Source organism: Schistocerca serialis, chromosome 2 (genome assembly GCF_023864345.2).
Source record: "Schistocerca serialis cubense isolate TAMUIC-IGC-003099 chromosome 2, iqSchSeri2.2, whole genome shotgun sequence".
NCBI classification, from domain to species: Eukaryota; Metazoa; Arthropoda; class Insecta; order Orthoptera; family Acrididae; genus Schistocerca; species Schistocerca serialis.
Window position 1 is genome coordinate 1,052,504,575 of NC_064639.1, and position 18,901 is coordinate 1,052,523,475.

Below are 18,901 nucleotides of genomic sequence, written 5' to 3' on the forward strand. Positions count from 1 at the left end.
AAACTTTTTTATTTTAAATTCAGTGCAATAGTATTTGTAAAATGACTCTTAGTGTTCATTAAAAAATGACGATCATTCCACTTGGGACCTGTGGAATGGTACATTAGCTTATTTGTTTTAGTTTAAATATTTGTCATGTATTGTTGTTTTTCTGACATGTTCCACATCCTGGAGGACCTCCTCACTACGGATCAATTGGAATGAAAGTAAATCTAATCTAATCTAATCTACATCGAAGGTCTATTGACACACAGTCAGCACGGACTCAGAAAATATCATTCTTGTGAAATATAACCAGTGCTTTATTCACACTAAGTAATGTGTGCTATTGACTGGGGATCTCAAATTGATTCGACTTTTGATACTACTCCTTGTAAGAGATTCTAATCACATTGTGTGCCTATTGAATATCACTTCAGCTGTGCTACTGGATCTGAGATTTCCTCTCACAAAGATCACAGCACATAGTAATCAATGGAAAATTGTTGAGTAAGACAGAAATGACGTCCGAGATTCCTCAAGGAAGGACCTCTGCTGTTCCTAATCTACATAAACGATTTAGGAGATAATCCGAAAGCTCTCTTTGATTGTTTGTAGGTGACGCTGTCATTTGACTTACTTCTTGATTTAATTCCTTTTACTCTGATATGGAGCATAGGACACGTATTAGAGCTCTCCATCTGACCCTGTTTGTTGCCATCTTCTTGATGTTACTCCAGGAGTGGCCAACGGCTGCCACCTCAGCTACGACAGTCATGCACCAAGTTGACCTCGGTCTGCCTCTCCTCCTTGCTCCTTGTGGGTTCCATTCTAAGGCCTGCTTTGAAATATGTTGGGGGCCTCTTCTCAGAGTGTGTCTAATCCATCTTCATTTCCCTTCTTTTACATTTATCTCGGCTTCCCATGGCTGGGTGTGTTGTCATAGTTCTTGGTTTGAGATAACATTTGGCCAGCATAATCCCAGAATCATCCTCAAACATTTATTGATGAAATGAAAGTTTGCACTCTTGTTTTAATTTGTGCTGTCACCTTCCACATCTCACACCCGTAAAAGAGAACACATTTTACATTTGAGTCAAAGATTTTAAGCATTACCTTGAACAGCATTTCACGAGACGTCCAAACTGGTCACAGCTGGGCAAAGGCCCCTTTTGCCTTTTTGATCCTACTTTCAGCGTCTTCTATCACCCCTCCATTTTTGGAAACAGTACTTCCCAGATAAAAAACACTCTTCACCCCCTCTTCTTTCACAGCTAGTGCATTCTTGTTTTTACTGTTCATCCTAAGCTCTTTAGTCTTAGCCATGTTTATTTTTACTCCAACTCTCTGAGCTTCTGTCTCCAATTCCTTAAGCTCCTCACTCATATCCTTGAAAGTGTGGGACAGAAGGCAGATGTTGTCCTCCAGGCTATCATATATAGTTCACTGTATACCTCTCCTTTTCTCCCTGGTTACCTTCTTCATGATGCCATCTAATGTCAGCAAAAACAGCAGTGATGAAAGCAAACAACCCTGCCTTACTCAAAAATTTAAGATGAATGGTTCTGAGAGATTCCCATCATGTTTCACCTGACAAATATATTCTCTGTACATCATCTTCATGATACTGATGCTCTTTGGAGGTGCTCCATAACTCTGCATTGTTTTCCAGATGGCTTCACACTGCACCCTGTCAAAGGCTTTTTCAAAGGCAACAAAAGCCAGATACAAAGGAGAGCAGTGTTCCATGGATTGCTCAATAGTGATCCTCAAGGTATTGATTTAGTCTGTGCATGATCTGCTTTATCTGAAACCAGCCTGTTCTTTCCTGAGCTTACTACCTGTGGGCACTCTGAGACAGTTTAAAACAATCTAGAAAATACTTTAGTGGGTATTGACAAAAGTGTGTTGCACTTTGTCAGGTCTCCTTTCTTGGGCAACTTGATAAGGATTCTCTTCCTCCAATATTCTGGGATGGTTTCTGTGTTGCAGATTTCTTGGAACAGGGGCAGTAACATATCTGCTGTAACTTCATAGTTTACCTTGAGCATTTCCGCCACCACACTGTCTACACCAGGTGCCTTGTTATTCTTGCAGCTTTTAAAAGCATTGATAATTTCACTCTTGCTGGGAGGATGAGTACTGATTTGCAGTGCAGGCATTTCCTATTGGTCTAGTCCCTCCTACTCTTGTTCTTCTTGATGGATCAGGGTCATGTTGAATACCTCAACTGAAATATTCTGTGCATTGGTTTAGCTGCTCCTCACTGCTGGTCAACAGTTCACCCTCTTTTGACTTCACTGGCTTACTTTCACTAAAGCTTTTCTGGGGCAGCTGTTTGGTGATATTATATAGCTCTTTCAAATCGCCCCTTTCTACTGCCTCTTGAGCAATTTCTGCAAGCTGTTCTACCCAATTTCTTCTATCAGGTCTAGCACTTCTCTTCACTCGCCAATGAACTTCATTGTACCTTGCCCTAAGGTGCTGTTTTTCTTCATTGTCCCTACACTGGTTGATCAAGGCCTGTATTTCTCTTCTTTCTTCAATCTTCTGCCACGTATGATCAGATATCCATAGCTTCCTTCTGGTGTCCTGGAATCCTAATACCTTCTCACTGGAATTTAGGAAATTTTTCTTGATTTGTTTCCATTTCCTCCCCACTTGTGTACTTGCCTCTTCCTCACTTTGATCCTCCACCTCCAAACTGACTGTAACATTTTTTCAACTCCAACACAAACACTTTTCTAATGTCCTTGTTTTGAAGTTTTCTAATATTGAATCTTTTCTGCATGCAATTTGCATCTTGATTACCAGCAGCAGCAATCTTTAACCATACTTCATCTATTACAAGATGGTGGTCACTTCCGCAGTCAGCACCTCTTCTGTCTCGGACATCAAGAAGGGAATGCCTCTACATCTGGCTAATTACAAAATGATTGATCAGATTTTGTGTGTTGCCATCTGGTGAGAGCCATGTTATTTTGTGGCAGAGTTTGTGTGAGAATACTGATCCTCCAATAACCAGCCTGTTGTTAAGGCACATATCAATAAAATGCTCGTTGTTGTCATTTTGGACTCCAGTACTGTGTTTTCCCATAACTTTCTCTAGCCCTTCATTTTCACAACCAATCTTGGCATTGAGGCCTCCCATCATGATTTTTACATCTTTGTGTTTGATCCTTGTTAGAACCTCTCCCAATTGTCCATAGAAATTGTCCTATTCTTGGGTGTCTGCTTGTTCTGTGGGTACATAACACTGCATAAGATATATACTACTGGCCATTAAAATTGCTACACCATGAAGATGACGTGCTACAGTCATGAAATTTAACCAACAGGAAGAAGATGCTGTGATATGCAAATGATTAGCTTTTCAGAGCATTCACACAAGGTTGGCACCAGTGGCGACACCTACAACGTGCTGACACGAGGAAAGTTTCCAACTAATTACTCATACACAAACAGCAGTTGACCGGCATTGCCTGCTGAAACTTTGATGTGATGCCTCATGTAAGGAGGAGAAATGCGTACCATCACGTTTCCGACTTTGATAAAGGTCGGATTGTAGCCTAACGCGATTGTGGTTTATCGTATCGTGACAGTGCTGCTCGCGTTGGTCGAGATCCAATGACTGATAGCACAATATGAAATCGGTGGGTTCAGGAGGGTAATACGGAATGCCGTGCTGGATCCCAGCAGCCTCGTATCACTAGCAGTCGAGATGACAGGCATCTTATCCACATGGTCGTAACGGATCGTTCAGCCATGTCTCGATCCCTGAGTCAACAGATGGGGACGTTTGCAAGACAACAACCATCTGCACGAACAGTTCGACAACTTTGCAGCAGCATGGACTATCAGCTCGGAGGCCATGGCTATGGTTACCCTTGACGCTGCATCACAGACAGGAGTGCCTGCGATGGTGTACTCAACGACAACTTGGGTGCACAAATGGCAAAACATCATTTTTTGGATGAATCCAGGTTCTGTTTACAGCATCATGATGGTTGCATCCGTGTTTAGAGACATCACAGTGAATGCACATTGGAAGCGTGTATTCATCATCGCCATACAGGTGTATCATCCGGCACGATGGTGTGGGGTGCCATTGGTTACACCTCTCGGTCACCTCTTGTTCACATTAACGGCACTTTGAACAGTGGATTTCAGATGTGTTACGATTCGTGGCTCTACCCTTCATGCGATCCCTGCAAAACCCTACATTTCAGCAGGATAATGCACGACCACATGTTGCAGGTCCTATATGGGCATTTCTGGATACAGAAAATGTTCGACTGCTGCTTTGGCCAGCACATTCTCCAGATCTCTCACCAATTGAAAATATCTGGTCAATGGTGGCCGAGCAACTGGCTCACCACAATACACCAGTCACTACTCTTGATGAACTGTGGTATTGTGTTAAAGCTATGTGCAGCTGTACCTATACACGCCATCCAAGCTCTGTTTGACTCAATGCCCAGGCGTATCAAGGCCGTTATTACGGCCAGAGGTGGTGGTTCTGGGTACTGATATCTCAGTATCTATGCACCCAAATTGTGTGAAAATGTAATCACATGTCAGTTTTAGTATAATATATTTGTCCAATGTCAATGAATATCAAGAGCTCAGATGGAAACCCAGTTCTAAGCAAAGAGGGGAAAGCAGAAAGGTGGAAGGAGTATATAGAGGGTCTATACAAGGGCAATGTACTTGAGGACAATATTATGGAAATGGAAGAGGATGTAGATGAAGATGAAATGGGGGATACGATACTGCATGAAGAGTTTGACAGAGCACTGAAAGACCTGAGTCGAAACAAGGCTCCGGGAGTAGACAACATTCCAGTAGAACTACTGACGGCCTGACAAAACTCTACCATCTGGTGAGCAAGATGTACGATACAGGCGAAATACCCTCAGACTTCAAGAAGAATATAATAATTCCAATCCCAAAGAAAGCAGGGGTTGACAGATGTGAAAATTACCGAACTATCAGTTTAATAAGTCACAGCTGCAAAATACTAACACGAATTATTTACAGATGAATGGAAAAACTGGTAGAAGCCAACCTCGGGGAAGATCAGTTTGGATTCCGTAGAAATGTTGGAACACGTGAGGCAATACTGGCCTTACGACTTATCTTAGAAGAAAGATTAAGGAAAGGCAAACCTAAGCTTCTAGCATTTGTAGACTAAGAGAAAGCTTTTGACAATGTTGACTGGAATACTCTCTTTCAAACTCTAAAGGTGGCAGGGATAAAATACAGGGAGCAAAAGGCTATTTAGAATTTGTACAGAAACCAGATGGCAGCTATAAGAGTCGAAGGACATGAAAGGGAAGCAGCGGTTGGGAAGGGAGTGAGACAGGGTTGTAGCCTCTCCCCGATGTTATTCAATCTGTATATTGAGCAAGCAGCAAACGAAACAAAAGAAAAATTCGGAGTAGGTATTAAAATCCATGGAGAAGAAATAAAAACTTTGAGGTTCGCCGATGACATTGTAATTCTGTCAGAGACAGCAAAGGACTTGGAACAGCAGTTGAATGGAATGGACAGTGTCTTGAAAGGATGATATAAGATGAACATCAACAAAAGCAAAACGAGGATAATGGAATGTAATCAAATTAAGTCGGGTGATGCTGAGGGAATTAGATTAGGAAATGAGACACTCAAAGTTGTAAATGAGTTTTGCTATTTGGGGAGCAAAATAACTGATGATGGTTGAAGTAGAGGGGATATAAAATTTAGACTGGCAATGGCAAGGAAAGCGTTTCTGAAGAAGAGAAATTTGTTAACATCGAGCATAGATTTAAGTGTCAGGAAGTCATTTCTGAAAGTATTTGTATGGAGTGTAGCCATGTATGGAAGTGAAACATGGACAATAAATAGTTTGGACAAGAAGAAAATAGAGGCTTTCGAAATGTGGTGCTACAGAAGAATGTGAAGATTAGGTGGGTAGATCACGTAACTAATGAGGAGGTATTGAATAGGATTGGGGAGAAGAGAAGTTTGTGGCACAACTTGACTAGAAGAAGGGATCAGTTGGTAGGACATGTCTTGGGGCATCAAGGGATCACCAATTTAGTATTGGAGGGCAGCGTGGAGGGTAAAAATCGTAGAGGGAGAGCAAGAGATGAATACACTAAGCAGATACAGAAGGATGCAGGTTGCAGTAGGTACTGGGAGATGAAGGAGCTTGCACAGGATAGATTAGCATGGGGAGCTGCTTCAAACCAGTCACGGGACTGAAGACCACAACAACAACAACATATTTGTCCAATGAATACCCGTTTATCATCTGCATTTCTTCTTGGTGTAGCAATTTTAATGGCCAGTAGTGTATATTTCTTACTCAGGTCTTGAATTGTGCTGTAATGATCCAATCTGAGATTGGCATTAGCTTCTCTTGTCAGTAGTATACCCACTCCATTTTCATGTCTTCTCTTTCCTCTTTCCCTGAGCACAGAAGTGTCTTTCCATCTCTTAACCTGAATTTCCCAAAACCATTCCATCATGTTTCGCTCAGTCCAAGTATCGTCAGTTTGTATCGTTCCATCTCCCTAGAGACTTGTTCCAGTTTTCCTGACTCGAAAATCGTTCTTACATTCCAAAACCCCACTCTTGCTCTTGTTTTCAAGCCAAAGGTTGTCAATGAGGTGTCTGTCCATTTTGCTCTCTTATGTGTTTCAGTAACAGTATAAAATTTTTACGAGGCAGGATTGTTAGCCCCATGCCCAACCCCCAGCCTGGAGGACCAGGATTCGTATTAGGTTTACTCCCCTAGGGAAGCTGGCTTCACTACACCACTAGAGCCCTCCCTGCCCTACGTTTTTGGACACACTTCATCTGGCTCCTCAGTCGAGACCAATCTGGCTTTGATGAACCTGCCAGTAGCTACACTACCGTCAGCACAGCTCTCGACTTCACGGAAGCACGCAAGTCCTCCTGCCTGGCACTGATGGTGCCTACTACATGGCAGTGTCCCCTGGGAGGGGATGCTGTCATTTACCATCTAGTAAAGTCATCAGAAGATCAAAACCAATTCCAAAATGACTTAGAGATGATACCTGAATGGTGTCATGAATGGTGTGAAAAGTGGAAATTATCTCCCAATAAGGAAAAGTGTGAGGTCATCCACATGAGTACGACATGAAATCAGTTGTTGTTGTTGTGGTCTTCAGTCCTGAGACTGGTTTGATGTAGCTCTCCATGCTACTCTATCCTGTGCAAGCTTCTTCATCTCCCAGTACCTACTGCAACCTACATCCTTCTGAATTTGCTTCGTGTATTCATCTCTTGGTCTCCCTCTATGATTTTTACCCTCCACACTGCCCTCCAATACTAAATTGGTGATCCCTCGATGCCTCAGAACATGTCCTACCAACCGATCCCTTCTTCTAGTCAAGTTGTGCCTCAAACTTCTCTTCTCCCCAATCCTATTCAATACTTTCTCATTAGTTATGTGATCTACCCATCTAATCTTCAGCATTCTTCTGTAGCACCACATTTCGAGAGCTTCTATTCTCTTCTTGTCTAAACTATTGATCGTCCATGTTTCACTTCCATACATGGCTACACTCCATACAAATACTTTCAGAAACGACTTCCTGACACCTTCCTTGCCATTGCCAGTCTACATTTTATATCCTCTCTACTTCGACCATCATCAGTTATTTTGCTCCGCAAATAGCAGAACTCCTTTACCATTTTAAGTGTCTCATTTCCTAATCTAATTCCCTCAGCACTACCCAACTTAATTTGACTACATTCCATTATCCTCGTTTTGCTTTTGTTGATGTTCATCTTATGCCCTCCTTTCAAGACACTATCCATTCCATTCAACTGCTCTTCCAAGTCCTTTGCTGTCTCTGACAGTTGAATTTTGATTACACAATTAATCATTCAAATTTAAAGACTGTCAGTTCCACTAAATAGCCAGGAATTATAATTACGAACAACTTAAATTGGAACAGTCTTAGAAGATGCAAGAGGTCTACTAAAGAGACTGCCTACACTATACTTGTTCATCCTCTGCTAGAGTACTGCAATGCTATATGGGATCCTTACCAGATAGAATTTATGAAGGACATTGTAAAAGTTCAGAGAAGTGCAGCTCAGCTTGTATTATCGCAAAAGAGGGTAAGGAGTGTCACAGATACGATGAGCAAGATGGTGTGATAATTATTGAAACAAAGACGTTTTTTGTTGGAGCCAGATATTTCACAAAATTTCAATCACCAATTTTCTTATCTGAGTGTGAAAATATTTTATTGTCACCAACCTACATTCACAGAAATGATCATCACAATAAAATAAGAGAAATTAGAGGTCATACAGAAAGATTTAAGTGTTAATTTTTCCCATGCACTGTTAGAGTGTGGAAAGGTAGAGAAATAGTCTGAAGGTGGTTTGAAGAACCCTCTGCCAGGCACTTAAGTGTGAATTGCAGAGCAGTCCTATAGATGTAGATATGATTGCAGTATTGTCCCACGTGTTTCTTTATTTCTCCAGAACCCAAAATGATCCTTCCCCACTTTGGCATATACCAGAGTTTGCAAACCTTTGTAAATAATTTGTTTTAGCATTGTGCAATCATGATTTATTAAACTAATGATTTGGTATCTTCACAACTTTCAGCACCAGCACTCTTTGATTTTGGGATTAATACATTCCTCTTGAAATCTGAGAGTACTGTGCCTGTCAAATTTATGTCTTTAATACCAAGTGCAACAGTGTTGTCTTGTTTGGTTCCACCAAGAATCTCAATAATTATGAGGGAGTGATGTCTTTTGACTTATGTCTTTCAGTGCTCTGTCAAATTCTTCTCACACTATCACATTTCCCATCTGACCTTCATCTAATTCCTCTTTTCTTTACATAATATTGTCATTAAGTTTGTTTCCTTGTAAACCCCTTCAGTCTATGTTTCTTCCACCTTTTGGCCTTCTTTTCTTTGTTTAGTACTGGCTTGTCATTTGAGTTTGACATTACTACAGCTGTTTCTCTTATCTCTAAAATTTTCTATGATTTTCCTGTACATGCGCATCTTTAATAAGTCATAGATTAAGAATTACATACTTTGAATAATTTTCATACATGTTTTATTTCAGACTAAATGAGTCTTATGATAATCTAAATGGTGCGAATGTATCAGAAGGACTGCAGTGTCTAACAAGTTACAAATGTCAGGAAGTAGAAATTTATGAAGATAATCTCAACGAAATACTGAATGTAATCACAGAAGGGGGGAAAAATGGTTCCTTCATGGGTTTCAATGTGAAGGTATGTACTGATGAGCCTGTGATGCTACTTTCTAAATGATTTTAAGATAAGAAAATAGATTGTGGATTGGTGTAGTTCTTTCGAGTTGACCAATTTCATTAAATCTTTGAAAGACTGTTCTAATGAAAGTTTACATATTAATCTCATTTTAATTTTTACTGGCTTTTGTAAAAACTTTAGAATTCGTGAATGACTTACCAGTTATTTGTTTTCAGTCCAAAGACTGGTTTGATGCAAATCTTCACGCTACTCTATCTTGCTCAAGCCTCATCATCTTGGAGTAACTACTGCAACCGACATCTCTCTGAATCTGCTTACTGTATTCAATTCTTGGTCTCCCTATATGATTTTTACCCATCATGCTTACCTCAGGTACTAAACTGGTGATCCCTTGATGCTTCAAAATGAGTCAACCACAAGGTTCTCTTCTCCCCAATCCTGTTCAGTACCCCCTATTACTTATGTCATCCACCCATCTGATCTTCAGCATTCTTCTGTAGCACCACATTTCGAAAGCTATTCTCTTCTTGTAACAAATATATTTGTGTTTAAAGTATAATATACTTTAAATACTTATACTATAAAATATACCATATATACTATAAAATATACTTGTACTTGAAGTATAAATTTACTCGGCAAAAAATTGCATCACAAACTTTGTCTTTAAATTATAATTGTGTTTTGCTTTAAATACGAATAACAAATATATTTGTATTTAAAGCAAAACCCAACCATCATTTAAAGACAAAATTTGTGACACAATTTTTTGCTGAGTAAATTTACACAAAAACACACGTGTTGAATGCTCCATCATTCAAGTCGATCACAAGAGTGTCCCAGGTGGAATGGTCAGTTTTCAGCGATATGACAGGAATGATCATTCAAAGTAGAAGAAGTCTAGTAAACATGGGCTCTAAAGTACATATCTTAAGAGCTGTAAGCAATAGTTCATCTTTGCTTCTATGAAATACACCTCTCCTATTAAACAAGTACTCATAGCTCTTAAGATATGCATTTCAGAGTCCATGTTTACAGGACAATTTTTCCTATTTCCTCTGAAATTTTGGAAAGTAAAGAGCTTGCAGTAGAAGACATTCGTTTCACAGTATCAGAGATGAAGAAGTGCTTATAGGTCTTAAGTATGCATTATAGAGCCCATGTTTAAAAGACTTTTTTGCTTCGAATGACCACTCCTCCTGGGACACCCCGTAGAACTGAAACATACAAACACGCCAATCTATGTGAAGGAAACACTTAACATCTGAAGGTGCAAATTTTGAGGCATGGGAGTCCATGTGTGGGTGAAATCTTGTACACACTTCTCTTCACTGATGATCAGGTCACTGTAGCAGGAGACCAAGATGATGCTGAGTACATGCTTCAGAAGTTAAAAGAGGAGTATGAAAGATGGGACCTCACAATTAACTTAACAAAAACTTAATACTTAAAGGTTGGTGACAACGCCACTGAGGATCTCAAAGTTGGAGCCCATAAGATCAGGGGATGTAGGTCTTTTAAGCACGAGGCTGTTATGTCATCAAACAGAAAAAATGAAGATGACATAAATAATAAAATAGGGGAAGGCTGTAGGACCATACGACAACTGAATTTGAATTTAATAATAACAAAATAGCCAAAAGGACCAAGCAGGTGATATATCATTCAGTTGTTGAAAACAAAGCTGGACCATGAACGAAACACCATCATTAGAGAAACTATGGTGTCAAAATAATTACAGACACCACAGAGGTGAAACTTCTAAAGAGGTATGGACATCTAGAAAGGATGGACAATAGCTGATGGCCGAAGAAAGATGGTAATTGACCCCAGCAGAAAGGAGAAAGCGTGGATGACCTAAGAGGAGCTGGAATTGAGAGGTTCAGGACGCAATGGGTGCCACAGCACTACAAGGAGGGGAGTGGCATGATCGAAGGAATTGGAATACGGGAAGCTCAATGTGGCACCAGCCACAGAATACATTTTCTTCTAAGATTAATATGAAAGTTAAAAAACTATGTATAATGAAACTTTCTAGCAGGTTAATATTATATGTCTGATTCTTTGCAACATAAATAACTTCCTGGAAAAACTTGGAACACTGTCCATGTAAACTTCTCACGCTCCTACTTTTAATTGTAAATTTACAGAAGCACTAATGTTCATTTCAATTGCGAACAATGCAGGGGAACCTTACTTAACGAGCACCTCCCATAATGCGCAAATTGTCATAATGAGCAAAACAAATTGTAAAAACATGACTCGCTTAATGAGTGATGTTTCACATAAAAAGTGATGATGATTTAGCGTGATGTCACCAGCCATTCACGCGCAGCAGAGGAAATGTTCAACAATATGAACACCTTTCATTGTTGGCAGTGGCGTATGAACAATGTCTTTAGTACATACTGCAGTATGGGTTTAGTGCTCTTTCTGCTATCACCTTAGTGCAGCTTGTGATCGTACATTTTTCTAAGCTGGTGATCACACAGTGTTTTTTCATATGCAAATTTTAATAGCCTTTGTAGAAGTGTATCCGAAGATAAAGCCGTAAGACGATGTCCATAAGAGAAAGAAAATGACCTTAGAAATGAAACATAAAATCAATGAAAAATGTGAACATGGTGTGTAGTACACACATACAATTGGTCTGCATCAACTATTTGCACTATCCTCAAGAACAAGGACAAGATTAAGGAGATAGATGCTTCAAAGGGAGTGACAAAAGTATCTGAATGAAGGTTTCATGTTCTGGATGGTGTTGAAAGGTTGCTCCTTATATAGATAAATGAAAAGCAATTGCAAAGCGACACTATTAGTGAGAACATCATTTGTAAGAAGGTGAGAATGATTTTTGCCAACCTTGTTTAGAAGATGCCAAGATCATCAGTGGCCGAAGAAGCACTGAAGGGAAGCCATGGGTCGTTCGAGAAGTTTAAGAGAAGAACCGGTATCCACAGCATTGAGGTATGGCACAGCAACCAGCCCCAACCCAAAGATGGCAGAGAACTTCATTAGCAACTTCAAAATGCTCGTAGATATTGAGGGTTATCTGCCACAACTGGTTTTTAATTGTGACTAGACAGGTCTGTTCTGGAAAATGATGCTGAAGCATAACTTTATAACAGCAAAGGATAATGCATTAGCCGGTCACAAGCCAACGAAAGACCACACTGCTGTTCTGTGCCAATGCAGGTGGCGATTTGAAAATTAAACCACTGCTTGTTTACCATTCAGAAACTCCATGAGGTTTCAAGAAGTGTAAAGTCGAGAAGAGAAGGTTAAATGTGATGTGTAGGTCCAACAACAAGGCTTGGGTGGCGTGTGATCTTTTTTGTGATTGGTTAAATGAAGTGTTTGGTCCTTCGGTGAAAAAACAGTTGCTTGAGATAACTGCCACTTCATGTTTGCTTGTTATGGGCATTGCTTCTGCCCGTTCTCCATGCCTACAAGACCACCACCTTGAAGAATTTCAATTCATCAAGATCCAGTTTCTGCCTCCCAATACCACTCTGTTACTCCAGCCTACGGACCAGCAGATTATTTCTAACTTTAAAAAGCTCTACACTAAAGCACTCTTTGGGCACTATTCTGAGTTGACTGAAGCTACCAATCTCTCTCTTTGGAAATGTCACTTCAACATTGTTGCCTGCGTCATGATGACCAAAAAGGTGTGGGAAGGTCTTATCAAGAGAACTCTCTCTTTTGCTTGGAAGACACTCTGTCCAGAATGCATTGTCAAATGGGACTCAGAGGCATTGGAATCAGTATCTGTGGAGCTTGTAGTCAACGAGATTGTGTCTTTGGCCAAGAGCATGGGACTAGTGGTGGATAATAGTGATACTGATGAGCTTATGGAACATCACAGCCAAGAAATGCCCATCAAAGAGCTTATGGAGTTGCAGTGTGGTTCACAGCAGGAAGTTATCGAGAGAAGTTCTTCAGGGGAGGAGGAGAAGGCGGTAATAGCAAAGCAGCAATCTTCTGGCACAGTAAGAGAAATGCTGAATGTATGCGAATTGGTTGCATCACACATTGAAAATCACCACCCCGTTAAAGCAATGGCTACATACACTATACATTTATTTGACAGTAATGCTGTGTCACATTTTTGCCAAAAACAAATGACTATAGATAGCTTCCTAGTAAAAAAGAATTAGTTATGTATTGTGAGTAATACGGTACATAATACTGTGCGTGCAATTTTCTGAATTAGTTACGTATTGTGGATAATACAGTACATAATACTGTATGTGAAACTTTCTTTGAAGAAATGGAATGTATAAGATAAAACTTTTAGTACTTTTTCTACATGCAATGCTTTATCATATTGTACATTAATTTATACATAAATTGTTTCGCTTAATGAGTATTTCACACTACAAGTAAGATAATGCAACGAATTATGCTCCCTGTCTGAGGTTCCACCATACCTATCATTCCTGTGCATGTTGCTCTCTGTTTATTTGAGCATATTTATGTCAGAAACTAACCTTTTCTGCAAAGCTATATTTCCGATTGTAGTCAGAAGTTACTACTTCTTGAAAAACTTCTTTTGTGAAATCCCAATCATCAGTTTCCAGTTGTTTATCGTATAATTCTCATAATTGTCTTACAACACAGGTAAAATATCCAGTACCCTTCCATTACTTCAGGAAGGTGGTCACAATAATACTGGCCTTAAAAATGTTTTTGGCATTTCATAACAATGAAATCCAAACAGCAAAGCTGTTGTTGTTGTTGTTGTGGTCTTCAGTCCTGAGACTGGTTTGATGCAGCTCTCCATGCTACTCTATCCTGTGCAAGCTTTTTCATCTCCCAGTACCTACTGCAACCTACATCCTTCTGAATCTGCTTAGTGTATTCATCTCTTGGTCTCCCCCTACGATTTTTACCCTCCACGCTGCCCTCCAATACTAAACTGGTGATCCCTTGATGCCTCAGAACATGTCCTACCAACCGATCCCTTCTTCTGGTCAAGTTGTGCCACAAACTTCTCTTCTCCCCAATCCTGTTCAATACTTCCTCATTAGTTATGTGATCTACCCATCTAATCTTCAGCATTCTTCTGTAGCACCACATTTCAAAAGCTTCTATTCTCTTCTTGTCCAAACTATTTATCGTCCATGTTTCACTTCCATACATGGCTACACTCCATACAAATACTTTCAGAAATGACTTCCTGACACTTAAATAAATACTGGATGTTAACAAATTTCTCTTCTTCAGAAACGCTTTCCTTGCCATTGCCAGCCTACATTTTATATCCTCTCTACTTCGACCATCATCAGTTATTTTGCTCCCCAAATAGCAAAACTCCTTTACTACTTTAAGTGCCTCATTTCCTAATCTAATTCCCTCCGCATCACCCGACTTAATTAGACTACATTCCATTATCCTTGTTTTGCTTTTGTTGATGTTCATCTTATATCCTCCTTTCAAGACACTGTCCATTCCATTCAACTGCTCTTCCAAGTCCTTTGCTGTCTCTGACAGAATTACAATGTCATCGGCGAACCTCAAAGTTTTTATTTCTTCTCCATGAATTTTAATACCTACTCCGAATTTTTCTTTTGTTCCACTGCTTCCCTTTCATGTCCCTCGACTCTTATAACTGCCATCTGGTTTCTGTACAAATTGTAAATAGCCTTTCGCTCCCTGTATTTTACCCCTGCCACCTTTAGAATTTGAAAGAGAGTATTCCAGTCAACATTGTCAAAAGCTTCCTCTAAGTCTACAAATGCTAGAAACGTAGGTTTGCCTTTCCTTAATCTTTCTTCTAAGATAAGTCGTAAGGTCAGTATTGCCTCACGTGTTCCAGTGTTTCTACGGAATCCAAACTGATCTTCCCCGAGGTTGGCTTCTACTAGTTTTTCCATTCGTCTGTAAAGAATTCGTGTTAGTATTTTGCAGCTGTGACTTATTAAGCTGATAGTTCGGTAATTTTCACATCTGTCAACACCTGCTTTCTTTGGGATTGGAATTATTATATTCTTCTTGAAGTCTGAGGGTATTTCGCCTGTTTCATACATCTTGCTCACCAGATGGTAGAGTTTTGTCAGGACTGGCTCTGCCACGGCCGTCAGTAGTTCCAATGGAATATTGTCTACTCCGGGGGCCTTGTTTCGACTCAGGTCTTTCAGTGCTCTGTCAAACTCTTCACGCAGTATCGTATCTCCCATTTCATCTTCATCTACATCCTCTTCCATTTCCATAATATTGTCGTCAAGTACATCGCCCTTGTATAGACCCTCTATATACTCCTTCCACCTTTCTGCTTTCCCTTCTTTGCTTAGAACTGGGTTTCCATCTGAGCTCTTGATATTCATACAAGTCGTTCTCTTATCTCCAAAGGTCTCTTTAATTTTCCTGTAGGCGGTATCTATCTTACCCCTAGTGAGATAGGCCTCTACATCCTTACATTTGTCCTCTAGCCATCCCTGCTTAGCCATTTTGCACTTCCTGTCGATATAATTTTTGAGACGTTTGTATTCCTTTTTGCCTGTTTCACTTACTGCATTTTTATATTTTCTCCTTTCATCAATTAAATTCAATATTTCTTCTGTTACCCAAGGATTTCTACTAGCCCTCGTCTTTTTACCTACTTGATCCTCTGCTGCCTTCACTACTACATCCCTCAAAGCTACCCATTCTTCTTCTACTGTATTTATTTCCCCCATTCCTGTCAATTGCTCCCTTATGCTCTCCCTGAATCTCTGTACAACCTCTGGTTCTTTTAGTTTATCCAGGTCCCATCTCCTTAAATTCCCACCTTTTTGCAGTTTCTTCAGTTTTAATCTACCAATAGATTGTGGTCAGAGTCCACATCTGCCCCTGGAAATGTCTTACAATTTAAAACCTGGTTCCTAAATCTCTGTCTTACCATTATATAATCTATCTGATACCTTCTAGTATCTCCAGGGTTCTTCCATGTATACAACCTTCTTTCATGATTCTTAAACCAAGTGTTAGTTATGATTATGTTGTGCTCTGTGCAAAATTCTACCAGGCGGCTTCCTCTTTCATTTCTGTCCCCCAATCCATATTCACCTACTATGTTTCCTTCTCTCCCTTTTCCTACACTCGGAATTCCAGTCACCCATGACTATTAAATTTTCGCCTCCCTTCACTATCTGAATAATTTCTTTTATTTCATCATACATTTCTTCAATTTCTTCGTCATCTGCAGAGCTAGTTGGCATATAAACTTGTACTACTGTAGTGGGTGTGGGCTTCGTATCTATCTTGGCCACAATAATGCGTTCGCTATGCTGTTTGTAGTAGCTTACCCGCATTCCTATTTTCCTATTCATTATTAAACCTACTCCTGCATTACCCCTATTTGATTTTGTGTTTATAACCCTGTAGTCACCTGACCAGAAGTCTTGTTCCTCCTGCCACCGAACTTCACTAATTCCCACTATATCTAACTTCAACCTATCCATTTCCCTTTTTAAATTTTCTAACCTACCTGCCCGATTAAGGGATCTGACATTCCACGCTCCGATCCGTAGAACGCCAGTTTTCTTTCTCCTGATAACGACATCCTCTTGAGTAGTCCCCGCCCGGAGATCCGAATGGGGGACTATTTTACCTCCGGAATATTTTACCCAAGAGGACGCCATCATCATGTAACCATACAGTAAAGCTGCATGCCCTCGGGAAAAATTACGGCTGTAGTTTCCCCTTGCTTTCAGCAAAGCTATCATCAAGAAATTAATTGAATTCAGTCTGAACATTAAAAAGCACTGCTCAAGCAACCCGCAGAAAAGTATGAAAGAAATGCAAAGCTGTTTAACAGAACAGGTGGATAGCCACGTCAGAATATGATCAGAATGACCTACATCTTTATTCTTGCAAGTTTTCAGCAGAGCATGAGTGAAAGCTTTCAGACCAAACAAAGAAAATACAATTTTGCTTCTTTGAAAGAAGTAGTATTGTAACATTTTGATCCTCAGTTTTTCATTTCATCAAATACTTCCTGGTTCAACTTCTTTTGGTGTATGAACTCATAAAACATGCTTTGTTATGCAAAAATCTTTATCAGTATATTTAACAGTGATTGCTTAGTGTTAGAACTGGTGTTTGGTTGAAGGTTAGTTGAATTTTGGCAACCCTGTGTATGACAGTAAGCAGCAGTTTGTAATTAACCTCTTATATGTGGAACAGGCTTTAAAATATTTCTTCTGCACTACAGCATACATCTCCTGAATTCAGAAGAAGGCATATATATACTATTGGTGAAGTGTACCACGATGACAGTGATGGCACATGCTGGCTGAAAATTCATGGTGCCAGCGACAGCTTCACTGGTTCTAGTGGATTAGACACCAGGTACTATAGTTTCAAGATACATACATATGTATATATATCACCAGATAAATGAAGCAAATGCTTAATAAGCAGATTAAAATAGGCGAGAAACGTGAATTTCTCAGTAATTCAGGAATTTGTCATCCATCTTTGTTCATTATCAGTATATTTATTTTCTCTTTAAACCCTCCAAGGTAAGTGTTATTCTTTCTCTCTCTCTACTTTGCACTTATCATAGGTATGCATATGCTACATTGGTGCTCCAATATGTAAATCAGAATACAGCATAAAGTTTTAAATTTTGCACCTCTGTGTAGCTAGCAGGTTGCAGCATATATATGGGTAATATATAATACAAAGTATGCCACATCAACAGTTACTGACCTGCAGCATATGTGCTACATTAATGTACCCTCCCAAAAAAGTGTATAATTGTATGTTTGTTGTGGGACAAGGGACTGTCCGCAATGGATATTCACCACAAAATGTGTGCCATTGTGATGAAAACTGTATTTCACTAAAGCTGTGATTGACTGGAACAGGGATTCAATAAAATATGAGAAAGAAACACAAAAAAGGAGTGCCCATGACATATGACATTTTCCAGAGATGCTACATTGCAGGGTGTGAAAGAAATTATCTGAGAAGGTTGTCAAGTGTTGCACAGCCTAGGTTATCATCATGGAACTGTATAAAACACCATCCTCAAACTCTTTAATTTTCATGAAGTTTGTCATGTTGTATCAATAACAGAAATTGTTGTCTCCTTGTACAGATATTATTTTTCCTATCTAATGACCAAACATAGTAAGAGTGGCTTCAGGAAACCATAAACTACGCTGAATCCGCATGGCTTCAAGAATTCTTGATACCTAGCAAAAAAATGTCAGCACTGTGAATCTTGCTTCAGGAATGTCGCAAGCTTCAATACATAACCAATATTGTCAGCTGCAAAGATGTCATTACAGATCAGATTATCTCTTGTGACGGAGACATTTCCATAGAGCTTTTTTTTCTGTTGCATTTAACAACTGTTGCAACTCTGACAACAAAGATGGTCACAGAAGACATTGGAATAACTTCGCTAGAATTACTTACGATGTCATGCACATTCTGAGTGTTTTGATATTTATCTTACATTTGCCTACAAAATATTGTCGTTTTCACATAAAATATAAAATGTAAGTAGACACATCTACCATCAGTCTCACCCATCAATTTCAAATGATGACGTGATCAGATATTGTTGAGACTGGTTTATAGTGATCCAAACATTCAATTGTTTGATCATCTGCTGATCTAATGTAAAATTTGTCATCTGAACACTTGC

The 18,901-nt window shown here is 39.6% G+C and overlaps 1 protein-coding gene across 1 annotated transcript in view; it reads left to right on the forward strand.

Annotated features, from left to right (window-relative positions):
* The window catches only part of LOC126458499 (calpain clp-1-like), a 76,562-nt gene that overhangs the window by 47,874 nt on the left and 9,787 nt on the right, over window positions 1-18,901 (forward strand). Inside the window, exons 6-7 of the mRNA XM_050095592.1 lie at window positions 9,087-9,258; window positions 17,456-17,592. Coding sequence (XP_049951549.1) covers window positions 9,087-9,258; window positions 17,456-17,592 — 309 coding nt within the window. The remainder of the gene's footprint in view (window positions 1-9,086; window positions 9,259-17,455; window positions 17,593-18,901) is intronic.